Genomic DNA, 25,747 nt, shown 5'->3' with positions numbered 1-25,747 from the left:
CGCACTGCGGGGAGGGAGGGGAGGGCAGGGAGGAAGCGGCTGCTGGTGGCGGTGGTTGGTGACGTGTATCATCCGGGGAGCTGCCCGCGAAGCGGCTCAGCAGGGGCGCGCACAGAGGCGGCGCGTGGAGGTGGCTGGATGGGGGTCAGCTGGTTGGCTTTGTCCTTAATGAGGCACACAAACGGCCACTAGTTTGTCCCTCCAGGTGTTGCAGGCGGGGCCTGATCCTGGCGCAGATAAACTCACTGTAGTGCACGGACACACCCATCAAACAATGGGCCAGTGAGGAGGGCGTTGGTCAGATGTGACCCTGCCTGCCTGGGACTGCCTGCCTGGGACTGCCTGCCTGGGACTGCTGGGGTCATTGGAGAACTCTGGTCTTCCAAAGCAACAAACTGCAACGTTTCCTCTGGAAAATGTGTAAATTAGACGCCGATGTTGAAGGAGGAGTATTTCAAGGAGGAAGGCTGAAGTAGAGTAGGATCATATCACACATCAACACACCAGGGAATGTGTCATAAATCTTTCTTTATTGTCTACATATAAAGTGATCAAAGTGACAGTGTGCAATCAGTTTCTGTGGGATAGAATATAAATATGTAAAGTGCAGGCAAACGTTAAAAACAAACAATTGTTGTTGACTTGTGCTCGGTGACAATCAACATCTTGTGTCTTTTCTTCGTGTTCCTGCATTGAGAGAGAGGGGAAAAAACATTTCAGCAGTCCGTCATGTTTTCTAGTCTGCGTGAACGACCTTTGCTGATTTTTTTTTTTTCAAAGCAGAGTGAAGCGGCGCCGACCTTGTGACTGTGCTTGTGACTTCCTGTGCTTGGTGATGTGCTGTGATCCCGTGTCGCTCTTGGAAACGTCAGCGATGGGTTTGGGCGTCGCCGCTTTCCAAGATTTCTCTGTCGGACGATGACGACGACAATTTCATAGTTACAAGAGGTTTGTGAAGGTTCTCAGCCGACCAGGTCATCTTAAAAAGGTCAAGTGTGTAATATTTGGCTTGATTTATGATTTTTGCCTCAGTAAGACCTTAATTTACTGCCCATAAATACATTAACACGCGTGAATAATCACAATACAAAAGCAATTCGTTTTTTCTACCAATAGAACCGTTTTCATACAGTGAGAAGCGGTTGCCTCAATTTAACCCCTCTATATACAGTTACAAGAATGTTGCATCATGTCGTCTTTCCTTTATTTTGTTTTTAGAAAAAAGAAGATTTTAAAGGGCCAGTCCACCACCTACCTGTGTGACACCTGTGTGTGAGGTACATCTGCTCCCTGCTCCTCCATTTCTTAAGGAAAGTACCTGGAACGCCGCTGTTCTCGTCCAGCTCCTGGATCCCGTTGCCGTGGTGACAGTACCTGTGCCTCTGCCAGGCGGCCACCTGCTGCCGCTGCAGCTGCCACTCGCCACACACGCAGCTCTTCTCCCTCATCTTCAGGTAGGCGGCGGCCTGCGGCGGCGGTGGTGGCAGTGCTGCCAGGTTCTGCTTGGCAGCCAGCGGCCTGTTGAGGTCGCCCAGCCTCCTGGGGTCGTCCGCCCGCCTCCACTTGGCGGACCGCTGGCAGCAGGAGGAGCCGCCGTTCTCCGACGACTCGCCCTCAGTGTCGTGGCCGCAGCGTCGGCGCTGCTGGCCGGCGCCGCCCCCAGGGCTGGTCCCGGTCTTTGCGGTGTCCGGGTGACACTTGCAGGAGCCGCAGCTCTGCAGCGGCTGGAAGGGGAGGGGCTTCCTCGCGGTGGTGGCGGCGGCGGCGCCACCTGGGCTGATGGCCAGGCAGAGGCGCCGCTTGGCCAGGCACCTGGTGCAGAACCGCTCCTTCCTGGAGGCGCCGCAGGAGGCCAGGATGTTCTCGTTGTAGCTCCTGCCCAGGCAGCACTCGTGGTCAGAGAGGCTCCTCCGCTCGGCCTTGCCTCTGGGTTTGTACCGCTGGACTTTGGACTTGCGCCCGGCGATGCTCTGCTCCCGGTAGTCCAGGTCCAGCTTATTCCGCCTGCAGGCCGGGTCCAAAAGGGAGGGCGTGCGCTGCTTCAGCTGGGTCGCCGGCAGCTTGGCCGTGTACTGGCCATGGTCAAAGTCAGCTAGCCAGCTGGTGGAGGGCAGGTAGGCGGGCAGTGATTCAAAGGAGGTGTCCTGCTGGTTCTGGACGGTCGTCTCCTGCCGAGGTTGCTCTTGCTCGTGCTCCTTGGCGGGCGATTTGTCCAGCAGCAGCAGGTAAGGTACCTCGGCCACGTCTGTGGACTGCGTCTCCGCTGCGGCGGGAACATCTTGCGCTGCATCAGCCTCAGACATAACCTCACCAGCAGCGCTGGACCCCACCTCCAGCTCAGCTGCCGGCACGTCCATCTCTTCTCCCATTGTCGTCTCATCTGCTGCCAGACGTTCCAGCTTCTCAACACATGACTGGCTCACTTTGTCCTGTTCAGGGGAGGCGACGAGCGTTTCCTCCGCCGACCAGACGGTGGACTCCATCCTCCTCAGCTCATCCAGGTAGTTTGCATCGAAGGGCAGATGGATGAACGTGCTGTGGGGACTCGGTGCATTCTCCTGAACAGCCACCAGGGGGCCACCCTTTGAGTCAGTGGCAGGCAATCCCTCTTCTGGCGCCATCATAGTCGCCTCGCTGCCAGCTGGACTTCCCACCAGCAGGATGTCTGGACAGACCTGCAGGGCCTGCTGGTCCGACTGGTCTGTGGAGGGAAGAGGAAGTGGCGGGCCGTGCAGGACGTTGGCCCCCCGCTGGGCCTCCTGGGAGAAAGTGCGGGATACCTCGGCTGCCTCGCGGGAGTGCAGCACCTGCAGCCCCACTGGAGTGGCACAGCATTCGATCCTCACCTCCTCAGTCTGGATCACAAAGCTCCCATTGGAGGTGGAGTCTAAAGGACAGTCGCCCTGCGGCGCCGGCACCGGCGCCAGCGGCGAGGTGGCGCTGGCGACAACCTCGACGTTTCCCGATGTCGGCGTGCTGGTGCGCAGCGGCTCGGTTTGCACCTCGGAGCTGGTGGTCTCCCTGCTTTGCTGGTAGCGGAAGCGGCGGGAGTGGTAGGCCATGGTCTGGTAGTACTGGGGGTTGAGCACCCGCCTGTAGTCCATCAGGTGGAGGTGGCTGTGCGGGAGGATGAAGCTCGGCGGCTCCACGTAGGGATTCGGCTGACAGTTGGGAAGCATCGGCATTCCGCAACCTTTGACAGGAAGAGAAAAAATAATAGTCTTGGAGTATGTTCAGGGTTCATATTAGCCTGGAAAGAGGTGGAAAATGGGTTGTTAAACAATAAACAGTACAATTTCAATCAGGTTTTGAGCCAAGGCGCTCGATCTGCTCTGAAACAGAGCAGGTCTTACCCCCAAAAAATAGAGAGGTTGTGATTTGTTTCCACGCATCTCAAAGTGTTTCAAGTTCAGGCAAACTTTCACACAAACGAAACACAAAACGCAACAACATTACAACATCACTGGTCGCCTTCAGAAGCCAACTCCCTCATCCGTTTGCAGGTTGGGGTTCTTTGCTGCACTTACCAATGCCTGTGTAGCCGTAGTAGGGACTGTAGGACAGCGGCATGGGCAGCGGGACTGGCCACTGCACGCCCTGCATGGGCATGTAGGGCTGTGAGGGCTGGACGTAGAAGAAAGGCTTGTGGTGGTGGTGGTGCTGCTGCTGGTCCTCAGGGCGAGGAGCCCCTGAAGGCCCTGCACCGTGGGCCCGCTGGCCTCCACGTGCCGGGTTCGGACCTCGAGGCCCAGAGTCATAGGAGTGCTGCATGCCCGACGTGGCCGCATCCATGTCTGGTGGGGGGGAAAGTGACGCGTTAACACAGTCGCTGTCTGTCCTCTCGCTGTGTGTAAACTTGCTGGAAAACTGGTTTCAATGAGAAGCTCAAGTGTTCTGCGTTCTGCCAAATGTCCTCCTCGAAAGTATGTTTGCAATTTGGAAATCAAAGGTGTGCAGCCACCCTTGAAGCCTCACTTGTCAAGTGCGTCGCTAATTGGCTGGAAATCAGGTAACTGTTGCCCAATCGGAGTCACCAAGAAACTGTCTTGTAGCCAATGAAACGTGTTTCTTCTTCAGCTCCACCCAACATCAGTGTGCCTGGTGGTGGACGACTGATTGGCTTTAATTGAAGACAACACAACTGCAGCTTGTCAGCAGTCCGGAGACCTTCAAGTCTCTTTGATTTTCATTACAAGAGTCCGTTCTGTGGTCTGGGTGTCACCTGTTGCAGTATAAATGCATCATCATTCAGGAACACACACACACATATACACAATCTACTTTCATTGGTTTCTAATTTCATCAACCTACTGGTGAGTTTCAGGCTTTAATTAGTCCCTTTATTAATTTTAACTACAACACATGCTGTTCTATACGCCATTTTATCAGTGGCTGTGGTTGGCGTAGGGGGGGGATCCTCATTAAAAAAATAATTTCCACATCCCAAATTGGCATTTTTGTTGTTTGAGTTGTGATCTCAGAGTTTAATCAGACGTGAAATATACAAATACCCAATGGCGTTTGGGCCAAGTATCCAAATCCAACAATTCTCCTCAAAAATATGACTCAAGATTCATCAAAATAACATCCAGTGGGGATGGGGAGCAACAGTGAAAAAAGAAAATACAAAAACAACCACAACAGGGTCTTAAAGAATTAGACACATTTATTGGACTGGCCCCAAACTGTGGCACACCATCACAACACCTTTTAGGCCCATCAATTCCAGACTGTGAAATAAATCCCACGTATTGACTCCTTATTTTTTAGTTACATTTAGTTTTCATCTAACAAAAAGAGGCCCTCCTGTGCAGTGCATCATCACCTCGGTGCTCTGACTGTGGAAGAGGTACACCTGTGCAGGGGACCTGAGGGGAAGAACAAATGTTTCAGCAACTCATCAACTGCAACTTTGGAAAATGTGTTGAGGGGGGGGAGTTCAGCCTTTCCAGGTCTGTTTACACAGGACTTACAGTTCAACACAAAATGTTGGACCTGGGGGGGGGGGGGCAGGGGAATACAAAAGAACACAAAAAAACAAAACAAATCAGCTTCTTGGTTCTCCTCTCACTGACGAGCCTGAAAAACAGGAAACAGACAAGTGGCGTGAGTAATTACAGCCACATAGTCGCTGAGGACGACAATGGAAAACAGGAAGTACAAACTTTTCTCCCAGCGCAGCAGCTCGTCATCATCGTCGTCCTCCTCGTCATCTCTCGGCCTGTGGTACATCACTTTCCTCTGGCAACTCGCTTCTGTCCCAGGACAAGAAAACAACACAAATCCCACCTGTTGTTTTTTGCTGAATGCTTGGTGCAGGTGTTTAGATTTCACCTTGTCGCTGTGGTGGCGCTGCCTGTACTCTCCTCCTGGGCAGTACACCTCCGTCCTCCCACCGCTGCTCCGGGGTGCTCAGACCGTCTCTGTGGGGTCTGTCTGCATCAAGAGCACGACAAACATCTGTTTTTACAGAATGTAGGACACATAGGGGGCTCTGTGACATAATTTCCTGTTCTGGAGCACAAATTCTTCCTTCAATACATGATGAAATATACAAAAAAAAATGAAATGTTTTCCACTCAAATGTGTCCTTTCTGTGTGTGTGTGTGTGTGTGTGTGTGTGTGTGTGTGTGTATCCTGTCCACAAGAGGGCACTGTTACAGTTTATTCAAAACACAAAGGCCACCAGCTTGTTTTTGGCCTGGGATTCATGAATGCAGAGGTTTTTCTATTACCGGTCAGGACACAACAGGAAGTTGAAGACCCTGAGAGCTCACCACTCATCTCCGCGGCCCCGCCTCCAGCCGCCACCTCCATCCGGGGCCCATCGCGACCCTCGACCTGGTCCAGCGGATCCCCGGGGTCCTTGTACGGACCTCTCTTGTACCAAGCTTTGGGCCTGGCTGGGACAGAGTGAGGCTTCCTGGATGCTGAATGCTTCCTGACAACCACTCTGATTGGCCGCTCACAGGCTCCTCCTCCCCCTCCGTACTGGCTGTCCTCCTCCGAGTCTCCGCCCTCGTCCCGGTACGCCCGTGGCGCCCCCTTGCTTCTGCCCGTGGCCTTGTCCAGGTTTTTCCCACAGCAGGTACACACGCACCTCTTGGGACCCTGAAGCCACACCTCCCCCGAGGCTTTGGGGGACACACCCACAACTCCCATCAGCCTCCTCCCTGCGTAGGCGTGCTTGGGGAAGAGGTCGGTGTCGTCCAGGTCCGTGGAGAACATCTCGTCCCTGGAGGAGAGCTCGTCCAGAGAGGGGCTGAGGACGCTCATGCGCTCGTGCGTGGCGTGCATGGAGACGTAGTAGTAGGAACCAGCAGGGGGCGACAGCTGGCCGGCTGCGGCCCCCCCTGGTGGCAGGATGCCATCAAAAGGCAGCTTGAGGATCTGGTACTTTTCTTCAGGTCCCTCGTTTTTGTCCTGCAAGACTCTGACGCTGCTGTTAGCATCTTTCAGTGCCGAGGACCTGAACCTGGAGGAGGAAGAGGAAGAGGAAGAGGAGGAGGAGGAGGGGGAGGGCTGAGACGCCCTCAGGAGCTCTTCCACACCACACCTGGGAACACCTGGCTCGGTCACGGAGGTATCTGACTGGATATCCATGACCTTCTCCATGGGGCTGAAGAGCTCATCTGCTGCTGCTGCTGCTGTCCCAGAGCAGTCTCCATGCAGCGAGGAGCTATCGAGGGGAAGCTCGTCCTCTACTCCACCGGACCAGCATCGCTGAGGGCTGAGGTCAACCACACCCCTCTGGCTGCACTCGTTGTCGGCCGCCATCGACTGGAAGCGACCGCCTTCGGGAACTTCGGGCAGGACGTCGCCCCGCTCCTCCGCTTTCCTCTCTTCGCCCGGCGAGAACATCCCAGAGGTCTGCGAGGCCACGCCCGAGTCCAGCTCCCTGGACAACTCGCCCACCCGGATCTTGTCCAGGCACTCCATGAGTTTGGATATGGCATCGCTGGGCTCCGTCTGGGCCTCGGAACAGGCAGTTTCCCGGCGGCTGCTCTGAGGCTGCGGGTGAAACAGCGGGCGATTCTGAGGGTCAACCCAGGTGGGAGCGTAGAAGCGCGGCTCAAACATCCGCCTGTGGTCCACCGGATAGATGGGGGCGTGCGGGAAAACAAAGCCCGGGTACTGCATGTATTGGTAGGGAGGTATACAGGGGCGGGCAAAGTTAAGACCTGGAAACACACCCAGACATAAGTCATTCAAAATTATTCCTCAAACACAGTAGAGAAAACACCCTGTATTCTTGAAAATTGATTTTTGATTTGTGTTGCTTTCATGGTATTTTGTCAAAGTTGTCAAAGACGCTGTTGATTGTCAATATTTCATCAAAGTCCTCCCAGAATGAAGAGGATGCACCTTTTGTGAATATCATGCAAACAGCTTTCATTTACATTAATCAGTCACAATTTTGTGAACTACTGGGAGGACTGGAAACTTGAGAGCAAAAAGCAGCAAAACTCTGCCCCCTGGTGTTCAGTTTAGGTACTGCTTAGACAATCAAAGATCTCTCTTTCTTGTTTTTTGTTTTGTTTTGTTTTTTTAAAGGGTCCTTCGTGTTTTTAAGATGGAAAAATGGCTGAGAGGTTAGTGCACCTGCAGGCAAACCGAAGTGACTGTAGGGGTTGTTGAGCTGCCACTGCTGCAGCAGGAGGTAAGGCTGAGAGGGAGGCTGCACGTAGAAGAAGGGCCTCGGTTGCTGCTGCTGTTGCTGCTGCTGCTGGGACCTCTGCTGTCCGGCCCCGCAGGACTGCGCTGCTGATCTGTCTCCATCTGAAATGTTGTTAATAGAGCTGATGTGCAAGTTCTGGAAGAGTGTTCAGACAGTCTTTTGGGGTGCAGTTCAACTCACGTATGGATATTTAAAAATAATAATAATAATGATAATAATACAAAAATTGCAATCATTACCATCCATCTTTCTCTCTGCACCGGCTCAGTTCACGACAGTAGATAAACAGCCCGGTTCGAGCAGGTGACGGTCAAACTCACAGGCGATAAACAAATCAGGCAGACACACTTGGATCGACTCGCCGCCGTGATTGACTGCCAAAAGCCCCGAGCAGCTCCGCGTCATCAGCCATATGAGGAACACCTGCTGCCACCACGGTCCCGGCCATCATTTTCAGGAATGTTTAACTGTTCAAATGTGTGATGTAATGGCTACGCTGCAGAAATGTTATTGTGTGTTTGCATTATATAAACAATAACTTATTGTTGTCGTTTACGTGATTCTTGGACAGTCGTGTGCGGGCCAATAGCAGCAGCAGGTAATTTGTCATTCAAATAAGAACGAATGTCATGTATCAATAAGTCCACTAGGGGTCAGCACAAGCCTGCGCGAAACGGGGGAACGCATGCGTAGTATCCTCACTTGGCCTCGTCTTCAGGCGCTTATGATGCGCTGCTGAAAGGTTGTCTGCTGCTCGGCGCTTCTGCTCGCTTTCAACGTCCACATTCGGCCCGGGGACCTCACTCGGCTCTCTCTGCTGACGGAGGAAGTAAACGCGACAGGCCGCCGTGTGCAACAACAGCGAGGGACCTCGGACTTGTCGTCTTTGGCAGCGGGGAACTCAGGAAGAGCCTCTTTCAGGTAGCTAGTGTGTTTAGCTATTTTAGCAATTAGCTCATGTTGTGCTGGCAGTGAGACCGCAGTGTAGTCGGCTGAGTCTCGCTGGCCATTTTCCCTGACAACTTTAAACTTCAAACGGACCAGTGCCACTTGTTTCGTGTTCCCAACCACCGGCAAACACACACGACAGAAGGAGCGGTGGGTTTGCTCCACTGTCTGGACCGGAACTGCAGGGCGCCGAGCAGCTAGCCATGCTAATTAGCCGCTGCTAGCAGCAGAGCTAGCATTCCATCGGCGGTGGCTGCTTAGGTCGGTTAGGTCGAGCACCGCGTTTCATTAGTGCTCAGGGTGCCGGCAACGCGGATAACTCAACGTTCCTGCCGTTAATAAACATGTGTGATGCTCGTATTCTCGCAACCGAGGGCCCGTGGAACGTTTTCCATGTTTTTTTTGTGTGGGGGGAGGAAGCAGAGGCGGTTTGTTTTGGAAACGGCTAGAAGGTGAGTTGACATGCTGGGGCTTTGCTCTGGAGGGGAGTCTGCGCAGACTGCTCATCCGCCTCGTGCGAACCACTGCGGCGGTACAATTTTAACTGTAATGAGTTATTGTCCATTTGCATGGAACGTTCAGAACTCCTGCTGGACTCGGCGAGACCATAGCCTGGCAGGCGAAGCTGGGCCGGCCTGTCGTAAGGTGTGGGATGTGTCGTGCCGTGACTCGGTGGTGAGATGGTGCGGGCTGCTTATATCTACCCACGCCCTACTTTGTTCGTTGGCTTTACCACACACACACACACACACACACACACACACACACACACACACACACACACACACACTTGTCTGTGTGTTTTATATCTACAATAGCACCAATTGGTTTCACCGCCAAGATGGAAGCGTCCATTCGCTGCATTCTGCGTCTGTGTGTGTGTCTGTGCGTGTCTCGCTGCTGTTGCGGCGTCTAGTGTTGGCCCACGCTGGAGCCGGAATGCTAACGACGCTAGCTCGGCTCCGGAAGCTCTCACGGTTTGACAGCTGCCGTCCACACACCGACAACTGTGAGGTGTCGAGGCGTGAAGGCGAGCCTTCCCCGAGCATCGGCGGTGGTCCCGGGTTGTCCTGGGCCAGACGTGAGATGGAAAACGAAACCGGAGCCACCGCGCCCTCCTCGGTGTGACGAGCGGGTTCTGATGAAACACCTGCCGTTCGTTACTCTGCATCCACCCCCCGGCCCCCCGCTGCCTCTCCAACTGAACCGACACTTTATTTAGCTCTGCTTGCGTGACTTCCACTTGTGTTCCCACAGAGGAAGACACTTACATGCATGGTTGTGCCGACAAAAGCAGTGAGATTCATTGAAAATCCAACACACTGACACCTTTCCGTTGGATGCTGCTGGTGGGGGAGATTGGCATGTGCACAACTGATATGCCCGACGCCAAGACTACGACATGAGATGAGCGCGTCGCCTGAAATGAGACACTGACGCTTAATCCCTCTGAGCCTGTCTTTTGTTTTGGATGTGTCTTTGTGTTTACTGTGGATTCTAAACCTGTGACTTTTCCTCTTCTTTTTATCCCCCTTCTTTCAGACGAGCGCTGATGTAGCGGTTTGGCGAACGTTCTACCTCCTCCTCCTCCTGTCCCGCCCCAGTGCCTTACCGCATGACCTCAAGTGACGTGTGGATCATCCAAGAGGGAGCCGGCCCCCTTCTTACGCAGGACCACCACCGCTGCTGCCTCCTTTTCTTCTGCTGGACTCGTTTCTGTCTCGCCTTTCAGCTCGTCACCAGGTGGAAGGAGATCCCTGCACGCAGGAGCAGACGCACCTCCACTCAGGCCAGTGGGGGAGTTGAAGAGCTCCTCCCCGTCTGCCTACCTTTTGGGAATAACCACCGTATATATTTGTTATTCTCCTGGTTGTTCTGAGCCCGGCCTCTGCCGGCCACGTGACTTTTCAAAACTGGGGCGCGATTCATGGGATGCAACCATGTCGGATCTCAGTGAGCGCAGGCCAGTCAACACGGACTACGCTGTCTCCCTGCTGGAGCAGCTCAAGTTCTTCTACGAACAAAAGTTACTGACTGATGTGGTGCTGCTCGTGGAGGACACGGAGTTCCCCTGTCACAAGATGGTCCTGGCCACGTGCAGCTCCTATTTCAGGTGAGTGGAGTGCTGCCATTGTTGGCCCAGTGTGGAATAACTCCCCCTGTGTGTTCCTAATGAGCTCGCTGTCACAGTGTAGCTGCTACAGTTGCACTAAATAATGCAACGTACAGTGTGGGGCTCCTGTTTTGCAGAGACGGTTGTCATTCTCCTCTTGCCTGGTTGATGATAAGGCATAGATGTGCTGTGTCTTAAGTGTTTGAGATCAATAATGCAGCGCATAGTGTCATCATTGCTGGACATGTGTTGGATGGAGACGTGGTGGTGCTGCCGTGTCCTTGAACGCTTCTGTCTCTCACGGAATAAATGAGAGGACCTGCAGCCTCCACAAGGATCCCTGCAGATCCCCAGGAAGGCCTCATTTGTACCCACAACATTGCATAATGGTGTGTGCGTGTGTGTGTGTGTGTGTGTGTGCATCATGGTAAAAATGACAGCAGCAGCCTTGCCTCTGGGAATAGTCCATCTGTACAGGACAGCAGTTTGTGCTGCACTGGAACTCGGTTCCCTCCGTCAGCACAAGCTTGCATTCCAAGGAAAGGTCCCGACAACTTGATGCCTCGCACACACACACTTCCCTTTGACAACCCCCCCTCACACACTCACACACACGCACATATACACTTGCGTTCCCACGGACACGGAATCTGCTGTAAACACGCAGAGCGTTTCCTCTCCGAGGTTCCCGTGTCGCATGGCTTCCTTGAAACTCTCTGTGTGACCTGTCGCAGTCTCCATGTGTGAGTGCGTCAGGTCACGTAGGTCTCTCAGCTGGTCCAGTTTTGAGTCTTTAATTTTAAGTAGATTTATAAAAGAGAGTTTTGTTTTTGGTGTGTAAGTTGTTTTTTAATTCAAGCGTAGATGATTTCCCCCGAACACTGTTGACTCCTGTCGTCTCCGTTGCCACCCCCACCCCACCTACCGCAGGGCCATGTTCATGAGCGGCCTCAGCGAGAGCAAGCAGACCCACGTCCACCTGAGGAACGTGGACCCGGCCACCCTGCAGATAATCATCACCTACGCGTACACGGGGAACCTGGCCATCAGCGACAGCACGGTGGAGCCCCTCTACGAAACAGCCTGCTTCCTCCAGGTCAGCTCGACACACACACACACACATCATTTGATGAGTGAGAAAGTAGGAGCGCTTGTTTTTGTGCAGTTGAGGTCTCAAATAAAATAAAATTTAAAAAAAGTGTCGAACCGTGAACGAGATTGCTGCCAGTTTTTACAATGAGACGTGCAGCCCTCGCCCAGCTTCTTTTTATTATCCACGAAGGGAAAATAGATAAGCAGACCTGCAGCTGCTGACCGTCCTCTCTCTCTCTCCCTGCCCCGAGGTGGACGACGTGCTGCTGCGCTGCCGAGACTACCTGGTGAAGAAGATCAACGCCGAGAACTGCGTGCGCATGCTGAGCATCGGCGACCTGTTCAGCTGCAGCGAGCTCAAGCAGTGCGCCAAGCGCATGGTGGAGCACAAGTTCCCGGTGGTGTACCGGCAGGAGGCCTTCCTGCAGCTCTCGCACGAGCTGCTGGTGGACGTGCTGAGCAGCGACAACCTCAACGTGGAGAAGGAGGAGACGGTGCGCGAGGCGGCCATGCTGTGGCTGGAGTACAACATGGAGGCGCGCTCGCAGCACCTCTCCTCCGTGCTCAGCCAGATCCGCATCGACGCGCTGTCGGAGGTGACGCAGCGCGCCTGGTTCCAGGGCCTGCCGCCCAACGACAAGTCGGTGGTGGTGCAGGGCCTCTACAAGTCCATGCCCAAGTTCTTCAAGCCGCGGCTGGGCATGACCAAGGAGGAGATGCTCATCTTCATGGAGGCCATGTCGGAGGCGCAGGGCGACGGCTACGTGCCGGCGGCGGCGCCCGCGCCGGCGGCGCCCACGGCGGTGGTGTGCTACAGCCCGCAGGCCGAGAAGGTCTACAAGCTGAGCAACCCGCCGGGCGACCTGCAGAAGGTGGGCACGCTGGTGACGCCCGACAACGACGTCTTCATCGCCGGCGGCCAGGTGCTGCTCAAGAGCGCCATCCACAGCCACGGCAAGGGCGCCAAGCTGCAGGTGGCCTTCCACGCCGTGGACAGCTTCTTCTGGTTCAACGCCCAGCAAAACGCCTGGGTGCCCAAGACGCCCATGCGCTGCGCGCGCCTCAAGCCCTCGCTGGTGCACTGCGACGGCTACATCTACGCCATCGGCGGCGACAACGTGGTGGGCGAGCTCCACCGGCGCACGGTGGAGCGCTACGACTGCGAGAAGGACGAGTGGAGCATGGTGAGCCCGCTGCCGGCCGCCTGGAGCTGGAGCACGGCGGTGGCGGCGCACGGCTGCGTCTGGCTGCTCACGCACGACCTCACCTACTGCTACTTCCCGCGCGCCGACGCCTGGGTGGAGATGGCGCTGCGCAAGACCAGCCGCTGCTTCGCCTCGGCCGCCGCCTTCGGCGACCTCATCTTCTACGTGGGCGGCCTGCACGTGGTCAGCAACTCGGGCGTGCGCATGCCCGCCAGCACGGTGGACGGCTCGGCCGTCACGGTGGAGGTGTACGACGTCAACAAGAACGAGTGGCGCCTGGCCGCCAACATCCCCGCCAAGCGCTACTCGGACCCGTGCGTGCGCGCCGTGGTGCTGCTCAACTCGCTGTGCATCTTCATGCGCGAGACGCACATGAACGAGCGCGCCAAGTACGCCATCTACCAGTACGACCCGGAGCTGGACCGCTGGTACCTGCGGCAGCCCGTGTCGGAGCGCGTGCTCTGGGACCTGGGCAAGGACTTCCGCTGCGCCGTGGGGAAGCTGTACCCCTCCTGCCTGGAGGAGTCCCCCTGGAAGCCCCCCACCTACCTCTTCTCGCCCGACAGCGCCGAGGAGTTCGAGGTGGACGAGCTGGTCCCCCTGCCCCTCGTATAGCTCTTAAACTCCGCCCCTTGACCTCACCGCGGACTGGCACGGGTTTGGCTGGGGGGGGGGGTCAGGAGGTGGTCTTCTGACGCTCTGTTTCTTTTAGGGGGGTGTCAGCTGATGGACAGTGCAGCTCCAAACAAGCCCCGCCCCCCCTCTAGACATACTAGTAATCTGAAAAAATGTTTATTTTTTATTTTGTTCCCTTTTTTTCTTTGGTGACACTTATTTTTTGTTATATTATCACCATCATGTTACGAGGGTGATCATCTTCCGGTGGTGACAAGTGATGATGATGATGCACTTATCTGGTCAACTGTCCAACTGTCTTGGAATGACATCAGAAACTACTACACACACACACACACACAAACGCGCACACACACACACCACACAGTGCTCTGATGGAAAAATAAATGTAGTGATCATGGAGCATCAAGAAGCAGTTACAGTGCAGAGACCAAGGTTTCCAATTCAATATGTGCTTGGAGAAACAACAGAATGAGACTGGAGCCTGTGTGAGGTCGTTCAGTTACAGTTCAGTTCAGTTCAGTCAGTTCAGTTGACTTGGTGTGTGGTTGTTGCTCCCACAGTTCCACTGGAGCTCCAGCGCTCGTCCCCTGTTGTTCAGCTCAGCCTCGGTGGTGGTGGGGGGGGGGTAAGAGGGGGGTGACTGCAGGTCCGGTCGCTCCCCATCGCTCTTGCTGCCCTCATAGGTCCGCCCACTTCCCCCTCAGCCAGCTGACTCCGCCCCCTCTGGTCTCCGGGTCTTCCACCCACTCAGCCACCACCACCACCACCTCACTCCCTCACTCCATCACTTCCTGTTCAGACTCATGCATATTATGTTTTGGGTTTTTTTCTTTTATGTATTTCCAAGCTGCTGGCGTATATACATATAAATTTAAAATGTATATATTTTTCATAACTGTTCTAGCGTGGGGGAAATAACCAGGTCTATTTTGTATTAGTGTTTTTATTTTTATTTAATACCAAACATTACTGTAGTGTGATTGTGGTTAGGTTTCCATTTCTCTTTTCTTCCCTATTGAATTATTTTTTTTTTTTTTTAAGACCATTTGATACTCTTGCTGCTGATTGGGCAGCGTGGCTGTAGCTGGTCACAGCAACAGCAGTAGCAGAGTGGGTGGGGACTAGGGCGGGGGCGAAGGGGGGGGGGAGGTTCTTCCTTTCATTAAATAAAAGATGTAAAAAGGAAAAGAATGAAAGCGACATGAGCACAGGTGCTTCATGGCAAACCTTACCAGCATGTTTGGCTGCATCATATTCCTTTGGCACTGTATTTTGAATGAACGTTAATTTATTAAAAAAACAAAACAACGTACCAGTTCTTCAAAAAAAAAAACTACGGACTTCCTGTTTCTTTTTTCTGACCCGTTTGTGGTGTTGTGTGTTCAATGTCTGGTTTAAACTCCCAAACTGAAATTCCACCAGCGTTGTTGATGTTGATTATCAAGCTCTGAACTTTTCCTGGGTGAGTTTCACACATCGTTCCCCTTTTCAAATGTTTTAATACAGCAATGAATTCACTTTTTCCTCTGAAATACATTTGAAAACATCTGTCAAGAAAATATTTTGCAATTTCAAATCTCACAATACATTCAGATTCCTTTCATACAAAAAGAAAATATAGAGGAATTAAAAAAAAACAAAAGCAGCTGGAAGAACAAAATGAAATGAGCTGAAGGTAGTTGGAAGGGTGGAACTGACAGAACGGAGCATGCTCACTGGACCCGCTCACATCCAACTGTTGGTTGAATAGTTTTTTATATATACTTGCAGCCCAATAGGTTTTTTTTCGTGCGTGCACACACACACACACACACACTCAACCGTCAATAAATATGGATCACAACGGCTGATTTGTGCAAACACAGCGTAGGACGTCTGACAGTGTCATCATGGCAAGAAAACACAAGATTATTATGATTACATTTAGACGACAAATAAATAGCAGGATTTGAACTATGTTAGACTTACTAAATATAGTTTCATCTATGTATATGCATTTATTGTGACGGCGAAAAGACAAATATAGGCCTGCAGGGGGCATCGTATAGATGGGTGCGGGTTATGCGGTAGTTACTGGGACGACAATGGTTGGTTGTTGACGACGTTTGAATTCAAAGACCATAAAAAAAAAAAAAAAAAAACGGCCAGCGGGAATTCATTTGAAGGTGAGCACCTTCAAAATCTGCTGAAATTTTCACATTTCAGAAGATTTTCAGGGTAAAAAAACAAACACATTAAATGTTCAACATAAAAATTATATTTGTTTGAATTTGTTCCAGAAGAGTAAATTTTTAATGGACCAGAACAGATTTAGTAATTAAGAAATCATTTTTTTGAATACATACTTTTTATGAGTTGTGTTTTTCACAGTAGCTTTAGATGCAAAAAAAAGGTTGCCTTGAATGAGGTGTCGGTAATTACGATAATATTGAACAACAGCTGTATGTTATTGTCACCACGACAACCACGGCATTAACACAGAGGATGAAGAAGCAGCCAGGAGCTGCAGCTCAGGCTCACAATGTCTTCCTCATTTCATCTCTCAGCAGTTTGAAGGAATCAACAGAAGAACTCCAGAGGTGGGCAGCAGACAGTGAAACGGCACAACCCCAGCAACACAATGTGCAGGGTTTCTATAGAGAGCGCTAGCGGGCCGCCTCACAGTGGCTACAGTCTTCAGGGGCGTGGCCCACTCCCTGTCCGGAGGGCCGTCAGTTCAGATTTCACCACAGCAGAGGGCGAGCGGGACTCAGGGTTTGGTCTCAGCGGCAGGGCCGGTGCCGCCGGGGGGCGTGGCCCCTGCCGAGGGCTGGGCCAGCGTGGTGAACCAGGAGGACATGGCCGACTTGGCGCTGGTCAGAGCTCCGCCCACAGACTGACCTGCCAGCAGAGGGAGGATGCGAGCTGTTTGAAGGGATTCAACACGTCGATGGAACAGGAAGTGGTACCGTCTAAGAAGACGGTTCAGACTGACGACGCTGGGCAGCTTATGAGTGAATGTCAGAAATATGGGGTTTGTTTTTCTCTGACTGACCTACGACTTTCCCCGTCTGCACCACGCTGCGACTGGTGGTCATCATGGCGTTGCCGATCTTCTTCCCTCTCTCGCTGTTCTGCACCGAGCTGCACATGACAGAAGAAACTCACACTGGGTGCCTTTCTTCTTCAAGGCTGCAGTGTCTGGACACTGCAACAGGGCTCCCGTATTGCTCACTGTTTGCCGTGGCGACATTTCTTTACTCTCAAATTAAATTTCAGTACATTCCGTGCACATACTTTGACAAACAGTACTCACTGTGAGAGCCGTAGTTTGACGTCTGCCACGCCGTACTGGCCCTGAAACGGGTGTCTGCAGCAGAGGACCCAGTCGTTACCGCACAGTCGCCAACACTTCAATATTGTCATCACCACTTTGCTACTTTTATTTTCGACTGCGCAAAAGTCTGTTTTTCAAAGGTTTTATCACCTTTGACTACTAAATGTGAAGCAGATCCATTTGCACTCGTTGACCCGGACAAGCTGTCAGAACCGAGCTCAGGCTTTTTCCAGCAGAAGCTGAATAGTGCGGCGTTGACCTACCCGGGGGTGACGGCCGCCATGGCGGGGTGCTTGTTGCTGAACCACACCCGGTAGTTGTGGCTGATCTTCCAGGCGGAGACGAACAGGGCGCCGTAATCCAGCAGCAGCCTCTCGTTGTCTGTGAGGAAAAGAAAGCGGGTTCATCGTCGACTAACACACGAGGCCGACCAACCAGGCGGCGGCGGCGGCGGCGGCGGCGTAGCCCCACCCACCTGGCTGCAGCGCCGAGGACAGCAGGGAGTGGAGGTAGAGGGCGAACTGGGCCCGGATCCACTCGTCGCCGCCCTCCCAGCCCGTCCCGTCCAGGAAGACGTCGTCGCGGTTCTCCGTCACGTGTTTGACCAGGTAGTCGGCGAAACGCAGGTCGGCCGTGGTCAGGCTCAGCACCTTCCGCAGCTCCGGGTCCTGGATGTGGATGTTGGGCTCCTCCACCTCCACACAGGGGACAAACGCCAATGTTAGTCATCAAACAGCAGTGACTGATGGAATGAATGAATTTGCAATGGTGGCGCTAAAGACGAGAGGTCATTCGGCTACTTTGCATATTATTCAGAGACCAATTAGGACTCACGTCGACGATGGCGTCGCTAAGGTGGCGCTGCTGCCGGAAGAGGATGTTGGTGGCGCCCGCCACGAAGCCTCGCACCGCCACATCGGACAGCAGGTGGTGCTGCTGCAGGGCCATGTAGGGCAGACACAGGTAACCCTGCACACACAGGGCAGAGGTCACCACCGTGCGAAGCTCTTGATTTTCATCCGTTGAGCCAACAATTGAATCACGCGAAGCGGCTTTATCATTAGCCTAGGTGGCGCTACCTTGGTAAAGATGGGCAGCGGGAGGCCATACTGGTCCTCCTCCAGCCCCGACACCAGCCCCTGGACCACGCCTCCTCCACCGGCCGCCTGTGGCTGCACCGTGATGGGCGTCCCCGACTGGGGGTCCAAGGCCTCCGTGACCTCTGACCCCGCCTCCTTGACCTCTGCGTCTTTGCCGCCGTCCTCCAGCACGCTGGGGTCCAGGGTCTCCCAGTCGCTCTCGGAGGACTCTGGGGAGGTTCTGGACGGCGGTTTGAGCAGGCGGTCGTCTCCCTCCGAGGTCGACGGTGGCTGGTGACTGGCGGCGGCGTCGGCGATGTCGCTGGCCGACACCGAGACAAACTCCTCGCATCCCAGCACGCTGTCCACCAGGGCGCCGTCCTCCGACACGCTGCCCTTCGGTCTGTAGTGGGAGGAGTCCACCAGGCCGTGCTCGATCATCCCTGCGGACGCATCGCAACTCGTCAGCTACCACGGTTTCTTTGCGTTTCTTTTCCAGGTGATGATTTCTAGCTGAGAGACGGCATTCGCACCTGGGAACAGCGACAGCACCGTCATCAGCGCTCCCACCAGCCTGTTGACGGGGGACATGTAGAACAGCACCTTCTTCTCTAGCAGAATCAGCTTGAAGAGAACCAGGACCTGAAGACAAGGTAGGCAGCAGCTCTCACAACCATCCTCACCTTTATCACTGTCATCTTCACTGTTATTGTTGCTGCTGTAGCTGTCCTACCTTGTGTCTGAAGTGCAGAATTAACTCTCTGGCTGACAGACCTGCGAGAAGGAAACACAGTCAGTGAAGATGCTCCATGGGATTAAATATTAGAGGAAAAATGATGCATTTCATCTCTGGTTTGATGAATATTCTGTGCTGATGTTTTGACATCTCCACCCACCGAGGTAAAGCTGCGACCCCTCCAGACTGGAGCCTCCCAGGGAGCCGTTCATGTGCTCGTACAGCTCCTGTCAGGGCGCAGGTGTGCGACACGTGTGGTTAGTGGACAAGGAGCAGCGGGTGGACAAGGAGCAGCGGGTGAACGCGGCGCCACCAGCAGGGCGGCTTCAGCGTTTCTCACCTTCAGGATGGAGATCTGCGAGAAGTCCTTCTCCTCAAAGTAGGCGTGCGTGATGAGCTGCAGCTTGGCTTGAAGGAGGCCGTAGAGGGGCTGCAGGAGGACAGACACGCTCTTATTTTGAAGGCGGGAAGTGAGCACTCACCAGTTTCGTGGTCGAGATGGGGCCGCTGCGCTCACCACTCGGCTGAGGACGCAGACGCTCTTCTGCACCGTCTCTCTGGTCACGTCGGCCTGCCGCACCTTCAGCGCCTGCACACATGGTCCAGCATGTTGGGTGAAATGAAGGAGAGGGGACCGGCGGCATAGCGAGCACGGCGCTCAGAGCGTCATCGCTGACCTTTGCTTCTATTTGGCGGTAGCAGGAAACGCCATAGACGCACTTCATGTCTTCGCTCAGCGGCGGCAGGTGGAAAAACACGGTGTCTGCATGAGAGAAGACCACGTGTGGGCATCGTCAAGAAGTGAGTGCGTGCTTCCTCTGAGCAGGGGTGGCCCCTCCGCTCAGGCGGCAAGTCGGAAGTCTGTGGGCGTGGCTTGGCCTTACCCTCCTGGAAGTTGTGCGCCCCGTCAGGGAGCGCCACGAAGGGGAGATACTTCCACTCCTCAGGCAGCAGGTTACTGTCGTGACCCTCGTCCGGCATCAGCGGCGGGTAGGAGAACTCCACCTAGTGGTGGGAGAAAACAAAGTCCGGGTTGGAAAGGACTGAAGATGTTGTGGTTCTCTTTTGTTTTATTCAACCCTCCCACACGTGGCAACGCTTGAATTTTAGAAGCTACTTTAGTTTTGCTCTGGTTTGTCTCATCCAAATTTCCTCTTTTGCAGTTCACCCAAAGGAGAAGCATACAGGACGCGCGAGGAGTTGCAGCTGAGACTCCACAACCAGAACAACCGGAAAAGCCTCTGCGTATGACACGCAGCAGGGTGCGCTCCCCTCTGGGCGAGCCGAAAGCCTCCACCTGAACCGACAGGTGAGTGGAAAGAGGCGTGGCCACAGGGCGGATTACAGAAATCCAATCTGGTGGGGGGTGGGGGGCAGGAAGAGGGACAGCTGGCCGATTGAAGGGCTGACAGACGGGAAGCAGAGCCCTGATGATGGAGGGGGGTGTAGTGAAACCCTGGGGAGGCTCCTGTCACCGTCACTCTCACTGATCGGCAAAACCAGTTTCACCAGCCACCGGAGGACACCTGGCACGAACCATTCCTGCCTTTGTTTTGGACCCCAAACGAGGTGTCGGCATCATGCCACATTTCATTAATTATTTGCAGGAGGACAGGAGGGGACAACGAATAATGTGGGCTATAAATGAAGTCGGAACGCCTTCCAAAAGCTCAACAGAACGTTTCAACCCATCAAGAACACCAGGTTCTGTAGGGGGGGGGGGGGAATAACACACCCGACATTACAAAAGCTGTTCAACCGAGTGCCCTTCAATTTGAATCCCTGCACTGTGTCATCATATTCATAACATCCAACCATCACAACACGGTGCATACTCGTCAGTCATACTCGACCAGATGAATGAAGAGCACACTGATAAACATCACGTTGTCTTGTCTGGGACATGTCGCTGCTGACAAAGGCAACGATGTCCTATGTGTGCATCAGCAGAAGAGAACACGTTACATAACAGCGAGAGCCAGAAGCAAACAGCTGATGTTGAACACCGCCGCCCCGACGCTCGGTGGCCGTCAAGCGGTCGCTCTCATCATCGCAACCGCCGCCGGCTGGTTCCGTCGTGGCCGCGAGTGAGAGGTGGCTCGAACCGCGGCACGCATCACTGCATAGGCCGCTCGCGGTGCAGCTGTTTTGCTTTTACGACCCAGCGGTGTATCGTCGGGTGCTAGCCGTTAGCAAGCCGTTAGCAGCCGCAGCAGCAGGAGGAGTTGTTGTCATACCTGGCAACCCTTTTTGTGGTGAAACCCGACCACCACGATGTGCAGCACCGGCCCCTTGTGTTCGTCCCTGTCCATGTCTTCCCCGCGGTGCTGCGGGCAGGAGGCTGCGGGTTCGACCGTCTGACACGGACAGCGTCAACTAGGAAGAGCGGTTTGTTTTCAAGCCGCCGCTGGAGTCGATGGTTCAGCAGCAGCAGCAGCAACAACAGCAGCAGCAGCAGGCACGAGATCTGCGTCCGTCCCCCACTTCCGCTTTGTCACCCCCTCCCGTCCGCGCGCTCGACGGATGGTGTCTCGTGCTAGAGGGTTCGCCGCGATGCTCTTCCGGGTTAGTCGGTGAGCAGCAGCACCGTGGAGGGCGGACACGCGCCTTTCTGCGACGCCTTCCTACTGCTCCATGCGAGCGAGGATACTTTAATCTGCAGCAATACGTCATAATTGGCGAGTGTAAAAAACGTTTGGTGATAGTTGTCCAAACGTGATGAAAAAGTACCGGACTGCTAATAATGTTGCATCGAAATGAAAATTAAAAAGTGACAAACAATGTAATATCAAGTACACCCGTGTTGTTTTAGTTGAACGCTGATTGTAGGGAACTATCTTGACCTTTTACAAGGGTCTCTGTCAGCGGGAAAAGTATTACGTCATGTGTTGAACAGCGTCCTAGTGTAAGGGGGGGTTGGTCAAAGGAATAGTGTCAGCATCAGCCTCGTTCTTAGAAAAAAAAAGTATTTATTTATTTACTGGAGTGTTTGCTAACGTTTCTTATTGGGTCAATAGCAGGATTCTCACGCTGATAAATTCGAACAGCACCATGTAGTCGGGCGACTATTCGTGCTGGATTGTTCTAGTCTGCTTACACGGTTGTTCTGACATCAACTGTTTCTGCCTGCGCCGTCCAGGTTTTTTTGATTGAACATGGCGGCCACTCCGGCGACGAATCCGTCACAGTTGCTCCCACTCGGTTCGTATAAAGCAAAAAAAACGCTGCGATACAGCACAGAATAGCGCAGAAATAACCAATAAGTGAAGGTTGATTTAAAGTTTGCGTGCTTTTACCCGGTGCTTCGGATACTGGGGGTAATTGAAGCTAGTTAGCGTGTTAGCATTACTCGTCCATACGGCTTCCATGCGCGTGCTTATTCGCTGTCAGTTTTACCACAACGCCTTGAAAAATAGAACAAAATGAAATTGTGTTTTTATTTTAGATCAAAGTTGTTTGCTAATATATTTTAAGTCAGTTTGTCGTGCCCCCCATTGAAGGGTAGAAGTTCGGCAATCACGTACGGCAAAGAAACTTGGAATCATATTCGGCAGGTCGTGCAATTTGTTGTCTTCTCTCCTGATTTCAGAGCTGGTGGATAAATGTATCGGCTCCAGGATTCACATCGTCATGAAGACGGACAAAGAAATAGTGGGAACCCTGCTGGGCTTCGATGATTTTGTCAGTATCCTTTGCAAGGAGCAGCGACGCCGCTTTGTTTTCGCCACTTCACTTTTCTGTCTGTCAATGTGTTTTTAAGTGTGTCGACCCCGGTGTCACGCACACTAGCTGTTGAAACGTCTATGTTTCCTCACAATGTTGCAATTTCTGGTTGTCTTTGGTTTACATTATGTATCGGCTCTATATAGCCCGGATTATTGTCCTTTGACTCAGTCTCTTAGACATGGTGCTGGAGGATGTTACAGAATTGTATGTACATTTCTATTTATCCATTTACTTCTTTCTTTTCTTTTCTTTTTAACAAATGGATTGTTATTCCAGTGCAAGTCCATGCTTCTAATTTCCCATCTGTGCTTCAGTGAGATCACACCAGAGGGGAGGAGGATAACCAAACTGGACCAGATCCTCCTCAATGGCAACAACATCACCATGGTTCGTGAAGAATGTTGTTTTTTTCATGTGTTATGCTGGTGTTTTGCTCATCATAGTTAACCTGTTTACTGTTTGCAGCTCATCCCTGGAGGAGAAGGTCCTGAAGTCTGAGATGATTCACTGCTGAGTGTGTGCATAGTTTTCATGTTGTTGACCTTATTTTTTCTTGGTTTTTTTTCAATACCTCTAGTTTTAATTTTAATGGAAAATATTTTTGTAACAACATGTTTGTTTCTTTAAGTGAGGATAAATGACAAGTTGATCTTGAACCATGGTGAAAATTCCCTCTTGTTTTTTTTTTGTTTTAGCAAATACACGTGAAACAAACAATTTGAAAAACAAAAGATACGTTTAATTTTTTACAACTTTAATTTAGTGCAAGATTTGGAATAAAGACAAATTGTTACACAATTTACTCATCTGCTAATAATTGTTGTTTGTGTGTTTAATATGAGAAAATGAAACCAACTCGGATGCTAGAAAATTGTTGATTGTTGGATGTGTCTCCTGATGGTCAGTACATGGAGGATTTCTCCTCTCCTTTTGGATTGGTCACTTTATCCAGATTCTTGTTGACGATGTCGTACATCTCTGCCTGCAAAAAATAAATAGGTGTTCTTTTCAGTTAAGCTCTAGGAAAAAGAAATACTTCAATTTGAATCACTCCAACTTACGTAGAAGCCACGAATGTCAAAAAGGATCACTCTGATCTCACAGTAGATGGCCTGGTCCTTCTCGTGGACCAGGGAGCGGTAGTCCATCTGGGGATTGGCGAGGACAGTGTCACATCATCAATTTCTGATCATATTCACAAAAGTCGACGCATTAAACACAGAATGTGGTGTGACACTTACCACATGTGTCTCTTTGGACGCTTTTGCGACTGCATCTCCTCTCTCGCTTAGGAGCCTTTTGAATGAAACACATGACAACAACATAAAACTGTGAAGCCAACTTGGTTTTCAAGTTTATAAACTATACATTGCTTAAAAGCTCTTATTCTTTGGAGGCATTCAAATTGGTTTAGTTTGGTGTGAACTGTCCCTTTGCAGAGCGTAAATTTTGGTGCAGCCTACTTGTTGATGTTGGTCTGGAAACCTTCAGCTTTGGTTCTCACAGCCGCGATTCTCTCCAAGATTTTTTCCTGTGACGGAGAAAGAAAAGTGATCTTTTAAATACTTTTTCTGACAGCATGCACAAACAGGGAGTGCACAAAAAAAAATCACCTGAATAGCGACACCAAAGTCATTGCCGTCCTCTATCTTAGGGATGAGGTGCTGGATCCAGCAAGAGACCTGAAGACACACACAGACAGGGAGCTTTAAAATGAACCTATCTGTATAAATGCTCATCAACCCACCGTGCGTGAAAACTTACGACAATGATGGTCTCCCTGAAGGCAACAATTTCCGGTTTCACCTGCTCCAGAAGCAGCATGATCTTCTCATTGCTCTTGATGAAGCCGCACTTTGGAGCTGAAGCACACAAAATAAAACCCTAAAAATAAACCAGTTCAACATTTTCTGACCAATCGATTAGCTACAAAATGAAACTTACGCTTTTTCTTCTTGTCGTCGTCATCATTCTTGTCCGTCTCCATATCCTGTTAAAGGTAATGAATATAATACAATTGAGTTGCTGTTGTGGATAGAAACTGAGCCCGACTCCTGTAAGTGTTTTAGCCGACTGCAGCGAGCATGGCTGTTGTGTTGTTCTCACCTCCTCCTCAGGAGATGGAGGGTCTGGGATGGGGATTTCCAGCGGCGCCTGCAGTAAGCTCATGTCTGTGATACTGAAGGCCTCATCCTGAAAACATCACAAGCCAAACGTGGCACACTGAGTTCAAGCGTGTGATGAGCCGTGCAGAAGCCGGCCACCAGGAGGAGTCATGGCATGCCTTGTCCTGACTTGACATGTCATCGGTGGTTATTGTGACGTCATCGGTGGTTATCGTGCTATCGGTGGCTTTAGACGGTAAAATTCACTGACCCTGAGCATCGCATCCAGCTTCATAATCTTCTGAGGGATGAAGTTGGAGAACAAGTTCTCGGCCTGAAATACATATAGTGCAAGTATGTGTTGTCAATCTGCATCTTCAGCACAAGCATGACGATCAGTTGACTCCAAAAAGTTGCAGATGAAAGTGTGGAGCTGAACACACCTCATGGTACAGCGCCTGGCGGAACTTTTCCACCTGTAAAAAGGAAAATAGGTCAATAGTTGAAAAACTGTGTAGCATTAATTTGCCGAGTCACGTTTGAACTTACTTTCGATTTCCTATTTAAAGGGGACTTTCCGCCTTATTAAATGCGCAATATTCAATTATCTGACCCTAAACGTGCCTTATTAACATCTTAAAAACTAGTTGCCTAAAGCAACCGGTTGTTTTTAAAGTCTTTCGGGCAGGCGGTTGTCGCTCGCAGCGGACTGGACCCTGAACACATCATAAAACTCACCTTTACGGCACACGCGCTGCTGATCTTCAGGCTCACCGCCTTAGACATGACTCTGTGGGAGGTTAGTGGGGTTACTGTCGACTAATAAATAGCAACAGAGCGTTTTTGGAGATGTGACTGGAAAGTGCGGCTGCAAGAGAGGACAAACACACCTCACGAGTTCGTTTTTTTTTTATTTCCTCATTCGGTTTACTTTCGATTCGTCGTCGGTTGTAGCGCCTCCCACCGGCCACCTCTGTGCCCCGTTTTGAGAGAGCTGTTTTTACTCGAAGACATATTATCATCTGTGGCTTCAGCGAATCTACTGTGAGATTTATAAGAAGGTAAAAGTGTATTACAGTATTGTGTACGTTAAAATGCGGTGCTAGCTGT

General features: G+C 52.1%; 6 protein-coding genes across 7 annotated transcripts; 2 read left to right on the top strand and 4 right to left on the bottom strand.

Annotated features, from left to right (window-relative positions):
• Positions 1–511: 511 nt before the first annotated feature.
• On the bottom strand, positions 512–3,899 carry LOC142903435 (uncharacterized). The gene is made up of 4 exons (XM_076049047.1): positions 3,528–3,899; positions 1,256–3,193; positions 801–908; positions 512–687 (listed from the first exon to the last, which is right to left on the bottom strand). Exons 1-4 carry the CDS (start codon positions 3,790–3,792, stop codon positions 659–661), a joined length of 2,340 nt encoding a protein of 779 aa, XP_075905162.1. The 5' UTR covers positions 3,793–3,899; the 3' UTR covers positions 512–658.
• A 543-nt stretch (positions 3,900–4,442) lies between these two features.
• Positions 4,443–8,048, bottom strand: buc (bucky ball). Its single transcript, XM_076049051.1, has 7 exons — positions 7,918–8,048; positions 7,603–7,779; positions 5,778–7,181; positions 5,335–5,436; positions 5,166–5,255; positions 4,974–5,079; positions 4,443–4,868 (listed from the first exon to the last, which is right to left on the bottom strand). Exons 1-6 carry the CDS (start codon positions 7,922–7,924, stop codon positions 5,048–5,050), a joined length of 1,812 nt encoding a protein of 603 aa, XP_075905166.1. The 5' UTR covers positions 7,925–8,048; the 3' UTR covers positions 4,443–4,868; positions 4,974–5,047.
• A 102-nt stretch (positions 8,049–8,150) lies between these two features.
• On the top strand, positions 8,151–14,802 carry kbtbd2 (kelch repeat and BTB (POZ) domain containing 2). 2 transcript variants are annotated; one of them, XM_076049049.1, is made up of 4 exons: positions 8,151–8,276; positions 10,169–10,739; positions 11,670–11,835; positions 12,083–14,802. In XM_076049049.1, the coding sequence occupies exons 2-4, from the start codon at positions 10,567–10,569 to the stop codon at positions 13,649–13,651; spliced, it is 1,908 nt and encodes a 635-aa protein (XP_075905164.1). In that variant the 5' UTR covers positions 8,151–8,276; positions 10,169–10,566; the 3' UTR covers positions 13,652–14,802. The 2 variants fall into 2 exon arrangements, with proteins under 2 accessions (XP_075905164.1, XP_075905163.1); XM_076049048.1 differs by lacking the exon at positions 8,151–8,276 and adding an exon at positions 8,407–8,599.
• A 352-nt stretch (positions 14,803–15,154) lies between these two features.
• Positions 15,155–21,381, bottom strand: avl9 (AVL9 homolog (S. cerevisiase)). Its single transcript, XM_076049050.1, has 15 exons — positions 21,044–21,381; positions 19,691–19,811; positions 19,484–19,569; positions 19,324–19,395; positions 19,147–19,236; positions 18,967–19,033; positions 18,804–18,844; positions 18,604–18,712; positions 18,071–18,513; positions 17,826–17,960; positions 17,467–17,686; positions 17,255–17,372; positions 16,971–17,024; positions 16,710–16,798; positions 15,155–16,555 (listed from the first exon to the last, which is right to left on the bottom strand). The coding sequence occupies exons 1-15, from the start codon at positions 21,116–21,118 to the stop codon at positions 16,425–16,427; spliced, it is 1,851 nt and encodes a 616-aa protein (XP_075905165.1). The 5' UTR covers positions 21,119–21,381; the 3' UTR covers positions 15,155–16,424.
• Positions 21,382–21,716: 335 nt separating this feature from the next.
• lsm5 (LSM5 homolog, U6 small nuclear RNA and mRNA degradation associated) lies at positions 21,717–23,334 on the top strand. The gene is made up of 5 exons (XM_076049046.1): positions 21,717–22,007; positions 22,396–22,491; positions 22,709–22,736; positions 22,847–22,919; positions 22,998–23,334. The coding sequence occupies exons 1-5, from the start codon at positions 21,962–21,964 to the stop codon at positions 23,028–23,030; spliced, it is 276 nt and encodes a 91-aa protein (XP_075905161.1). The 5' UTR covers positions 21,717–21,961; the 3' UTR covers positions 23,031–23,334.
• Positions 23,256–25,569, bottom strand: psme2 (proteasome activator subunit 2). Its single transcript, XM_076049043.1, has 11 exons — positions 25,376–25,569; positions 25,081–25,113; positions 24,909–24,971; positions 24,639–24,725; positions 24,477–24,522; positions 24,297–24,394; positions 24,146–24,214; positions 23,996–24,063; positions 23,774–23,828; positions 23,594–23,680; positions 23,256–23,514 (listed from the first exon to the last, which is right to left on the bottom strand). Exons 1-11 carry the CDS (start codon positions 25,421–25,423, stop codon positions 23,434–23,436), a joined length of 735 nt encoding a protein of 244 aa, XP_075905158.1. The 5' UTR covers positions 25,424–25,569; the 3' UTR covers positions 23,256–23,433.
• Between the last annotated feature and the right edge of the window lie 178 nt (positions 25,570–25,747).

Source organism: Nelusetta ayraudi, unplaced genomic scaffold (assembly GCF_046127955.1).
Source record: "Nelusetta ayraudi isolate G7.1 ecotype Tasmania unplaced genomic scaffold, CSIRO-AGI_Nayr_v1 ptg000110l, whole genome shotgun sequence".
Classification (NCBI taxonomy): Eukaryota; Metazoa; Chordata; class Actinopteri; order Tetraodontiformes; family Monacanthidae; genus Nelusetta; species Nelusetta ayraudi.
Note: the sequence above shows the minus strand (reverse complement) of the source record. Positions and strands in the feature narration are given on the sequence as shown.

Bases quoted from the DNA above. Each gene is read 5' to 3' on its own strand.
- LOC142903435 (XM_076049047.1), bottom strand. From the start codon at position 3,792: ATGGATGCGGCCACGTCGGGCATGCAGCACTCCTATGACTCTGGGCCT. The intron at 909-1,255 runs GTAGGTGGTGGA...ATCGTCCGACAG, and splicing joins CACACACAGGTGTCACACAG to AGAAATCTTGGAAAGCGGCG. The intron at 688-800 runs GTCGGCGCCGCT...CTCTCAATGCAG, and splicing joins GTCACAAGCACAGTCACAAG to GAACACGAAGAAAAGACACA.
- buc (XM_076049051.1), bottom strand. The intron at 7,182-7,602 runs GTGCACTAACCT...GTGTGTTTCCAG, and splicing joins TCACTTCGGTTTGCCTGCAG to GTCTTAACTTTGCCCGCCCC. The intron at 5,256-5,334 runs GTGAAATCTAAA...GTCCTGGGACAG, and splicing joins AGCGCCACCACAGCGACAAG to AAGCGAGTTGCCAGAGGAAA.
- kbtbd2 (XM_076049049.1), top strand. From the start codon at position 10,567: ATGTCGGATCTCAGTGAGCGCAGGCCAGTCAACACGGACTACGCTGTC. The intron at 10,740-11,669 runs GTGAGTGGAGTG...CACCTACCGCAG, and splicing joins ACGTGCAGCTCCTATTTCAG to GGCCATGTTCATGAGCGGCC. The intron at 11,836-12,082 runs GTCAGCTCGACA...CCCTGCCCCGAG, and splicing joins AAACAGCCTGCTTCCTCCAG to GTGGACGACGTGCTGCTGCG.
- avl9 (XM_076049050.1), bottom strand. From the start codon at position 21,118: ATGGACAGGGACGAACACAAGGGGCCGGTGCTGCACATCGTGGTGGTC. The intron at 19,396-19,483 runs GTCAGCGATGAC...CCATGTGTGCAG, and splicing joins ACCGCCAAATAGAAGCAAAG to GCGCTGAAGGTGCGGCAGGC. The intron at 16,556-16,709 runs GTCAGTCAGAGA...CTCTGCTGGCAG, and splicing joins GCAGACGGGGAAAGTCGTAG to GTCAGTCTGTGGGCGGAGCT.
- lsm5 (XM_076049046.1), top strand. From the start codon at position 21,962: ATGGCGGCCACTCCGGCGACGAATCCGTCACAGTTGCTCCCACTCG. The intron at 22,008-22,395 runs GTTCGTATAAAG...TCCTGATTTCAG, and splicing joins GTCACAGTTGCTCCCACTCG to AGCTGGTGGATAAATGTATC. The intron at 22,737-22,846 runs GTATGTACATTT...TCTGTGCTTCAG, and splicing joins CTGGAGGATGTTACAGAATT to TGAGATCACACCAGAGGGGA.
- psme2 (XM_076049043.1), bottom strand. From the start codon at position 25,423: ATGTCTAAGGCGGTGAGCCTGAAGATCAGCAGCGCGTGTGCCGTAAAG. The intron at 24,972-25,080 runs GTGTGTTCAGCT...TATGTATTTCAG, and splicing joins GCCAGGCGCTGTACCATGAG to GCCGAGAACTTGTTCTCCAA. The intron at 23,681-23,773 runs GTAAGTGTCACA...GCCAATCCCCAG, and splicing joins CGTCCAAAGAGACACATGTG to ATGGACTACCGCTCCCTGGT.